Raw genomic sequence first — 9,939 nt, 5'->3', positions numbered from 1 at the left:
GGCTGGAAAATGGGAAGCCTTCAGAAATGAGATAACGAGAATCCAGAGAAAGTATATTCCTGTCAGGGTGAAAGGAAAGGCTGGTAGGTATAGGGAATGCTGGATGACTAAAGAAATTGAGGGTTTGGTTAAGAAAAAGAAGGAAGCATATGTCAGGTACAAACAGGATAGATCGAGTGAATCCTTGGAAGAGTATAAAGGAAGTAGGAGTATACTTCAGAGGGAAATCAGGAGGGCAAAATGGGGACATGGGATAGCTTTGGCAAGTAGAATTAAGGAGAATCCAAAGGGTTTTTTATAAATATATTAAGGACAAAAGGGTAACTAGGTAGAGAATAGGGCCCCTCAAAGATCAGCAAGGCGGCCTTTGTGTGGAGCCACAGAAAATGGGGGAAGAGACTAAATGAATATTTTGCATCAGTATTTACTGTGGAAAAGGATATGGAAGATATAGACTGTGTGTTGGTTGTAATGCAATTACATGACCGACACTTAAATGCTGTTTCTAAAGCACCGTTTTTCTGTAACATGGAGTTGCACAAGAATGATAACCATCATTTTATAGAAAAACTGACTGTGTAGCAGAGTGACCTGTATCTACTATGGATACCTTTTCAAATCTTGTGATAGCACCCCTCAATTGATTAAAAAACGTCATCAACACATGTATCCATCTGCACATACAAAACCTGAGACAATAATTTGCAACATTTTAACTCCATCCAGTGTGATTTGGTGAAATATTTGTTTACCATGCTTAGATTTAAACAAAAAGCTTTGACTGTATCAGCTATTCCCTTCCATGTTGGAGGGAAGCAGATATATTATTGAGTTTTCATCTGTACCAGGGAAATATTTTGGATGTGCAGCATGAATTTCTCTATCAATTGATAGAGAAACACTCTCCTGGTGAACAGCTTGTTGGGCTTCACACAATCGGCAGTACAAACTTTGGTGGTGCTAAATACTTTGGAAAAAACAACACATGGCAGCAATCATGAGTCAATCCAAGGAAAGAGAGCTTTGGTTTTGTTACCATTACTCACATCACTTGTCATTCTCTGCAGCCAGCAGCTGACTGTCTTCCAATTGACCTGGAGACTTCTGCCATGAAAATTTTAAAATAACTTCACATTTCCACTTTCATGTTGAAAAGCTACAAAATTTCTGCTGATATACTGACCTCAACTAACATATTTCAAATTGCTGGAAGTAACCTTGAAGACTGAAATTTGGTTGATTTTTAATGGGTTCAAGGTTTATTTTCCAACACTGGAGATGTCTTTAATGAGCCCTGTATAAATCTATACCTATCTTTTGCTATTTAGCAAAAGCAACATTTCAGAAGATGATAGATACAACTGAGAAGTATGACTCAAATGACAAAAGCCAAATTGCATATTCATTCCCTCCAAGGCAATTTAGCAAAGATGCAGACACAGAGACCCTACCACAGTCTTTGGTTGAGAGTAGAAAAATTAAGAAAATCAATCTTTACAATGCAACTACAATGTTTTTCTCAACATTTCAAAATTACTCAGAGCATTGGAACTTTCCTTTAAGAGCATTGAATTGCTTAAGTGAGCCCTATTGAGAAATATGTCAGTGTGGGATAATATACAAAGCAACTGTGGACGAATCACACATGGATTCCCAGCCTAAGTTAGAGTTGATCAATGGGTCAAATGTAAAACCAAAGACCTCCCTACACATAAGGGGGACACTAAAAGCACATGTTTGAAAGCTGCAGAACTTTTTTAATGAGATGGGCAGTAAGTTAGCAGAACACTCAGTTCTGACAAAAACAACTTAAGCTTGTTTAGTCTTTGTCAGGTACCCAGTTTATTACAGTTTTCAGTAATAAACACTGGATGGTCTAATCTGTGTCAGTCTGTCTACCATGAAAGTTACTTTGTGCAGATGTATTTTACGAATGAATGGACTCTCAAGCTGTTGAAAACGATGGACCCTTCAAGCATTTGTCAGGGGTAAATGTAGAGTAATAGGGTAGGGGAATGCATTGGGGTGGGTTACTCTTCAGTGGGTCAGTGTAGAGTTGTTGGGCCAAATGGCCTGTTTCCACACTGTAGGGATTCTATGAAAAAAGATTAACTCAAGTAAGAAATGCAGGCCATGAGAAACCTTGCACTGTGGAGGACAGCAAGATGAAGACAAGGCAGGCAACTGTAAGGAGTGGTAGCCACTTCACTGTAAGTAAACACTTATAGATTTTTCCTTATAGTCAATATTATAATGTCACTACTTGTTTTAAAAAACAGGGGCTGAGTGAACTTCCAACTCACATTGAATATTTGTACAATATTGTACGAATATAGTTAAGGGATTGCCATTCAACTTGCTTGACTATGAATAAGTTTACTAGGTGACCCCTATTCAGTATGATTAAGGAGCTATAGGTAACATGAGGGTACAAGGTTCACATGGGATGGGGGCAGGCTGAGAGATGAGGGTGAGGGTAGGAGAGTTTGATCAGATGTATTAACAGGACTGCTGTGACTAATACTGGTGCAGGGAACGCCATGTGTTCGAAGTTCTACGAACTTCCACATTTGCAACATGTAATACTGGCAAACATGTTACCTCACTATGACCCAAGCTCCACCCTACCCCAAAAAAAAAACAGCCTCCAGCACCTTGAAGAGAACGTCGGTATTTGTTGTAGAGAAACCACACAAGTGTGCCTCCCTGGAGGATAAATGGTATCTTGGCACACACAAAATCCATGTGTAAAAGTCATTTCGGATGGACAGGTCACTCAAGGCTGAAGTGTGCCTCAAAAATTGGATTGGAGACTGAACCTGAACATTGATCCTCCCTTCAAGATCATTATTGATGGATAGGAATTGCTGCAAGCAGCACGTCAACCTACAACTCTTGGTGTACAATAACATTCCCTGAAGGTCTGGAGAAGGAAACAGCTTTTCTCAGCTGGTCGTGCACGGACACAGCCTTGTTCCTGATGGTGCCAGTGAGAGTTTGGCTTCAAAAAGCGATCATCAGCATCAATGTTCAGAACCTCCACGCTCTAACCATTCCCATTGATGGTACTTGTGCACAAAAACAGATCACAATGCTTTTGGCAACAGTGACATGCATTTAGGATGAGTTTAATTGTGTTATACATGAAGTAATATGCAATGGAAAGAAGTGAGCCCATCAGTGATCAAGGTGAAGGCCTCTCATGCTTTGGAACATTTAGTTATATGGCAGCTCGCCCAGTTGTGCAAAAACACACCAGAGACTGAAGGTAGCTCCCTCTGCAACTCTGAGGAACTGCAATGTCACTGGAACAAGTACAGCACATGCGGGTTCTGGCAGAAGGGCTGGAAAGTTGGAAGATGACAGTACTAAGATGTTCTCAGAACCTTCACCCTCCTCTCTGATCTCCACAGCCTTCAAGTGGATACCTGGGACTTTCCGTTGGGATGCAGCATCATTGAATCTAGTAACCGTTGTTCCAACAGTGGGGATGTTAAGGAAACATAGATTCTCCTGTATTCCAGGTCAGCGGCCATACTGTGAGTGAGCTTCACCAGACTACGGAATGAGCCTGGTAGTCTGTTCATGGAGCTACATTGCTCTTGCATCCACTCAGTGATACCAAATATGTCTCTCCATGTAAGAGGTCACTAATAGGCTGCCATTCCATGGCTGGAGCTCATACATGAGACAAGGTGGAATTCATCACTGCCTATCACAATGATTGCCTCCTCAAATCACCAGTAGGTTTTGCAGACTCACCCTTAGTGCAACCTATTTCCCAGGTGTGTAAATAAAAGTGACGTTAAGCTCAATATGACAGGGACAAATCTGAACTTGGAAGTGCATCAGAATGGAATACCGCATCACTACCCACCACTGTGTGCATTCCCCGCCTCTACAGTATGGCAGAGCAATGTGTCATGCCTGCAGCATTCTGATTTGAACCATCACTTGGGCCTCTGTGTACTTCTGATAAATATTCATCTTGGCAGAGTACAATGGCTTGTGGAACCTCTTCCTACATTGAATCCACAACTTTAGACTGTTTCCTGCCGCCCTCATAGCAGACGCTATCTCCTTGCATGCCCTCAAGGTTGCTGTGCATGGATTCCACTCGCTATTGGATCTAATTTGTTATGACATCTCTGGACCTACTCCATCAGGATCAGAGGTGCTGATCACACACTGCTTGCAGCCAGTCCACACATTCCCCATTTGACCTGCCCTATGACATTCGAACAAATTGTAAATGAAAGGCACTAAGAGCTTCCAGTTTTGATTGGAGTCACTGCTTATGTACATGGTCCACATTCTCCAACTTATAAATCCCTAACCTTGGGGTGGGTGAAGAAAATGGGGGTGGACAACTGTCAAATGGCCTAATATTTGGCAACATGGTGGCTGAGTGGTTAGCACTGCTGCCTCACAGTGTCAGGGGCCTAGATTCATTTCCACCTCGGGCGACTGTGTGGAGTTTGCACATTCTCCTGTGTCTGCTTGGGTTCCTCCTGTTGCTCCGGTTTCCTCCCACAGTCCAAAGATGTGATTAGGTGGATTGACCATGCTAAATTACCCCGTAGTGTCCAGTGGCATGCAGGCTAGGGAAATGTAGAGTTACAGAGATAGGTTAGGGATGGTAAACTGCTTGGAGGGCCGGTGTGGATCTAATGAATTGTATGGTCTGCTTCTGTACGAAAGGAAACCTATTATTTGCTCCTCTTACTCTAGAGGTCACATGATATTCCTGAACACAAAGCATTTTCCCACCCTGCTACCTTTTTGTCACACTGTTCTGTCAGTCAGTGATAGTGTACAGCTATCAGCGTCCTGAGCACAGCTCAATTTCATGGCCGCAGTCTGGGAAACAGGTGGAAAGAGTGTAGGTGAAAGTTGCAAAAGGTCAGTATGTGCAATCTCTCCAACTTCCCAAGGTTCTGTAGTGATCTGAGCTAACACTGCCAAGGTGCTGCCTCTCCATTGCTGTGCCTTGTGAAGTCACAGTGTAGAGATTGGATTTAATGAATACATAGAAAAATCTCTGAGATGAGACTTCAGTAGCCATGTAACAAGGCTTTCCTCAATGGTTGGAATTAGTGCAAGTCAGAGCATGTTTGCTCTGCTGCCTTATCATCATGTACAACTTACTAAAACACATTACTCAAACATTGCTTAAAACTCAGCTGGAAGTCTGACCTGAGCTTATGTTAAGAAATGAAGACCCCATGCTAAATTATTGACTTTCTTGCTTGCACACATCCATTCCCTATTGCACTCACCTGCCCTCTCTCATGAATATCTGCTTCCTTTTGCGCACGTGTGAATCCCCACACCGTCTCTCACACAGAAGCTTACCTTCCCTCCTGTTCTGATCAGTCTCCAGGCAATGGACTCTAATTCATTCGGATGTCAGGTGGACAGTGAGGAGCTGGATCTCCTTCCCTATTCAGTCCCACTACTGTGCAGCTCACAACAAGATTCACTTCAGATACAGGGTTTGCCTTCCTTGTACACACACACACATTCTCCATTTCTTATGCATTTATGTTTTAAAAGGAATCAATTTATCCAGTTTCTTTAGTTAAAAAATGTAATTTTATTAGTTACTAAAACGTGAAAAAAAAGAACATACACACAGATTTTAAAAAACGGAGTAAAAAGACAACAGTTAGAAGATGAATCAGTGTTTCGTTTGTGTGTGTGGAGTAGATGGTGCAATGTTGAGTCGAATGGTTCTGGTAGTGTATGGTAGATCAGCAGTATTTTTTAAACTTCATTCCTGTGGGGAGGGTGTCACTGGCTATGGCATATTTATTGCTCATGTCTGGTTGTCCAGATGGTAATTACAAGTTAATCACATTGCTGTGGGTCTGGAGTTACATGTAGGCCAGACCAGATAAGAATAGCAGTTTCCTTCCTTAGCAGGCATTAGTGAACCAGATGGGTTTTGCCAACCATCGACAATGGGTTCATGGTCATCATTAGACTCATAATTCCAGGATTTTATTCTATTCAAATTCCACCATCTGTTATGGCAGGATTCAAACCCAGGCCTCCAGAATATTAACTGGGTCATTGGATTAACAGCCCAGTGATAATACCACGAGGCCATCACCTCACCAATAAGATTTTGGATTCTGCAGATGTACAGAGGAGTAGCCCAGTTTTGTAATCAGACAGACAGAGTGTGACACAGACACACACAGACAGCATGAGAACTCCAGGCTATCTCACACACACACTCACAACTGTAGATCAGTTCTAAAACCTTCTTGCTTTTTATTCTTGGCAGGGGAATCACAGACACATCCTTTCCCCAGACAGGTTTATTTTACTTCATATTATGTTTAAAGACTGAGGATGTGACTCACAGGAGATGGTTCAGGATTTTATATCATATTTCTTCCTTTCAAGCATATCTTTGAAACTCCATGATACCCTTCCAAGCGCAACATTCCGTGCTCTCTCTCAAAATAAATTATAATCCCTGCAGGAATTTTCCAGATATTGAAATATAAGACAGTGCTGGCTGAGAATGTATGTTCCTTTTTCAAAAAAAGCAAATCAATCCATTTTACTTAAAAGGTTCAGTGTGGCTGTAAGTAATCTGGGCTATATTCATTGCCATAAGTCTCCCTCCCCTTCTCTCATTGACATGCCCTTTGTTTGCCCCCTGCCCCAAACATGCACATACTTTCTCTCCAGCACCCACACAGCCCTCTTGTAATGCCATTCAGAAGCATAGTATCCAGAGGGAACTATGACTGTTGAGGAGGTTGTCATGAATGGACTAATTTGGGATGATCATTTGGGAGATTGAGGTTCTCGTTTCAAGGGACACAAGTACTTTCTTTCTTTCTGATAGAGTTACCTTTCTTCATGTGGCCATTCCAAGGTGAACATTAATCCGGCTGAGGAAACAAAAAAGTGTTATCATGCATCCTGCGCCAAACCATAGCGCTCAGAGCCTCGTTCCCGAGCTACGGCTCTCCCATGCTCACTCACCCACTGTATAGAACCAATTAACACCATAATAAAATCAGATGTTACAAAAAACACCTTTTAAGGAGTCATTCATTAATTTCCACCTTTTAAAAAAAAAGTCTTTCTCTACAGCCCAGCAGAAAAAAAATAACTATCACCTAGACCCTTCAAGTACCAACTACAGAAATGCAAAGCACTTAAAAACTATTTTGTGCAAATCTACATTTTACTGAAGGAATCAGTGAGTCAGAGCTCTCAGCAATGAATGTATAGTGAGGCAAGGCTGGGAATCCATTAAAATGTTGAAACAGCTGAGCGCCAGAACAATACTGCTTAAGTGCCAGTTGTGGTTCTTTGATCTCCATTCCAGCCAATCTGTTCTCTCATTAACTAATCTAGCCCACAAAACACCTACCAGTCTGTGTGCGGGTCATCAATAACCAATAGGATCTTTGGTTTCCGTACGATGGGAGCTGTGGGTCCAGGTGTGGGTGCAGCTCCTGTTTGTTCCACCAATCCTGCAGCCGTTGCTGTTGTCTGTTTCACAGCATTGGAGATGGAACTGAGGATGGTGGAGCCTGTTGAGGGAGCAGGTGGCGGACGGCGCTCAGTGGCTGGGGACACTGGTGAGCTGGTCGAACTATCGGGACGCTGCAGGTCCATCATATAACCATTCGGCAAGTTTGCGACAAAACTGCTGTCAGAGAGGCGTCTTCGTAGGTAATTCATCCTTCTGAGAAGTCAAAGAGTTTTCTGAGAATCTGGGTTAGAGGTCAAACGTGCAATTAATTTCTGGTGAAAAGGCAGCAGTTTTCAAATTCAGAAATATCTAGATAGCAGATCTTGATTTCTTGTTGGGGGAAAGAGAGAGAGAGACAGAGAGAGAGGTTGTAACCAGCAGGTAGCTGTAGGACGTGAAGGTTCCTGGAGACAAACGATCAGTGGAGTCGTTGGAATCTTCTCTGTGACACATCCAAGTATCTTTCCTGTAGAGAATAACACATTTCACATCAATCAGGGAGACAAGGTTGGCTTACACTGAGCACTAACCCAACAATGCCAAAGTGTTCATCAATAATGTTAGCTCCAGCTCCAGATCCAATGACAGTTCAAACTAGATATCAAGGGGAAATGTGTCCAAATTGCAGTTTTGCCAAACTCAACTGTTAGTATAAAAATGGCCAATGTTTAATTAAATAAAGGTTCACAACTGGGACTGCCAACATGGTAAATTGATGCTGTTTAATATCCAATCATGAGGATGTAATGTTCAAGGACAAAAGAAATCTCTCCCCATCCCAGTTGCTCCACTGCTTCAATTCTCGAATAGGTTTCTACTGTCTGCCCACAGGTCCAGGAAATGTAGAAATTCAAGGCTTAAATAAGGAGGAAAATAAATAAATGCACATAGTAAATCATTCTGTTAGCAGAGAACTAACTTTCCAATACTTATTCTGATCCCACACAGTCAATGTCAACCGAACAGTGCAGAGTGCCCACTGATTGAACCCAGTGCCTCTGTGAATGCATACCCCATGGAGGTGGGAAAAGCAGAGGCCAGCTGTTGCAGTATATTCTGCCAACCCCACTGGCCACCCCTTTAAAGCTGCATCCACATGAAAAGTGGACACGGTTCATCACTGTTATATGATTGATTTCAGCAATAGCAACAACAACCACCTCTATGTGGACCTCACTTCCACTGGTCAGTAGACCACAGTACAACTTCTTCCAGGCTGCAAGGGATTCAAAAGGCAATCCTGACTTTTGAGGATCTCTATCCTTGGTATTGCCTCACTTGACGTCTGAAAAATCCATCATTTGTATCCAGGTTTCAACATATTTTGTGAGTCCTCAGTGCACTGCGAGCCAACTAACAGCATTAATGTGTCAGAAAGCTTTAGGATGTCCAAGGAAGGTGTGGCTTAGCCTGTGCAGGGATCTATCTGTTTCATATTTTTGATCTGACAATTTTCATGCTCAAACATCTGCTCTGTCGAGGCTTGGCTACTGGCAGAGCTTTACAATAGGGCAGCCTGGCACAAGCCAGGGAATAGTTGCAGGTTTGTCAGGGGCCACTAACCATCTGAGAACTGGAGCAACAAAGCGGAAAATCTAACTTTAAACTATCTCATTACACCAGCCTGTAACACGGAGTCATTTCCTTCATGACAAATCTGTTTTATCAATAGAGTATAAACATACATCAAAGTCCATCACTGTAATCTATTAATTGTGATTCTTAACTACCCTCTTCAATGTTTTGCCAGTTTTGCTATCTGGGATTCATCCACAAAAATAAGATCAGGTATAAAGATAGCCACAAAACTGTAAAAACTCCAGCAGAAAATGAGGTTATTCATCCCATTAAGCCTGTGATGATGCTATCCCTTCAACAGAAACCACTTTCACTCAGTAGCTTTCCGCCAACAATAAGAACTGCACTTAACATTTCAATTGTGATCAAAATGTTTTGTAACATCTCCTTGTTATCATATTCAATGCTCTATCATATAACATCCAAACTTATATTTGTCTTTTTATCTTATACTTTCACCTTTAAAAGATGGCAAATAGAATTAAGGAGAATCCAAAGGGTTTTTACAAATACATTAAGGACAAAAGGGTAACTAGGGAGAGAATAGGGCCCCTCAAAGATCAGCAAGGTGGCCTTTGTGTGGCGCTGCAGAAAATGGGGGAGATACAAAATGGGTATTTGGCATCAGTATTTACTGTGGAAAAGGATATGGAAGATATAGACTGTAGGGAAATAGATGGTGACATCTTGCAAAATGTCCAGATTACAGAGGAGGAAGTGCTGGATGTCTTGAAACGGGTAAAGGTGGATACATCCCCAGGACCTGATCAGGTGTACCCAAGAACTCTGTGGGAAGCGAGAGAAGTGATTGCTGGGCCTCTTGCTGAGATACTTGTATCATCGATAGTCACAGATGA

At 42.1% G+C, this 9,939-nt stretch overlaps 1 protein-coding gene across 1 annotated transcript in view; it reads right to left on the bottom strand.

Moving 5' to 3' along the window:
* Positions 1-9,939, bottom strand: part of LOC122559429 (synapsin-3-like) — a 265,554-nt gene that overhangs the window by 216,495 nt on the left and 39,120 nt on the right. Inside the window, exon 2 of the mRNA XM_043708876.1 lies at positions 7,400-7,970. Coding sequence (XP_043564811.1) covers positions 7,400-7,713 — 314 coding nt within the window. The 5' untranslated portion in view covers positions 7,714-7,970. The remainder of the gene's footprint in view (positions 1-7,399; positions 7,971-9,939) is intronic.

The sequence above is a fragment of the Chiloscyllium plagiosum genome, chromosome 19, assembly GCF_004010195.1.
Source record: "Chiloscyllium plagiosum isolate BGI_BamShark_2017 chromosome 19, ASM401019v2, whole genome shotgun sequence".
NCBI classification, from domain to species: Eukaryota; Metazoa; Chordata; class Chondrichthyes; order Orectolobiformes; family Hemiscylliidae; genus Chiloscyllium; species Chiloscyllium plagiosum.
The sequence above is the reverse complement of the archived record's forward strand: the minus strand, read 5'-3'. Positions and strand labels throughout refer to the sequence as shown.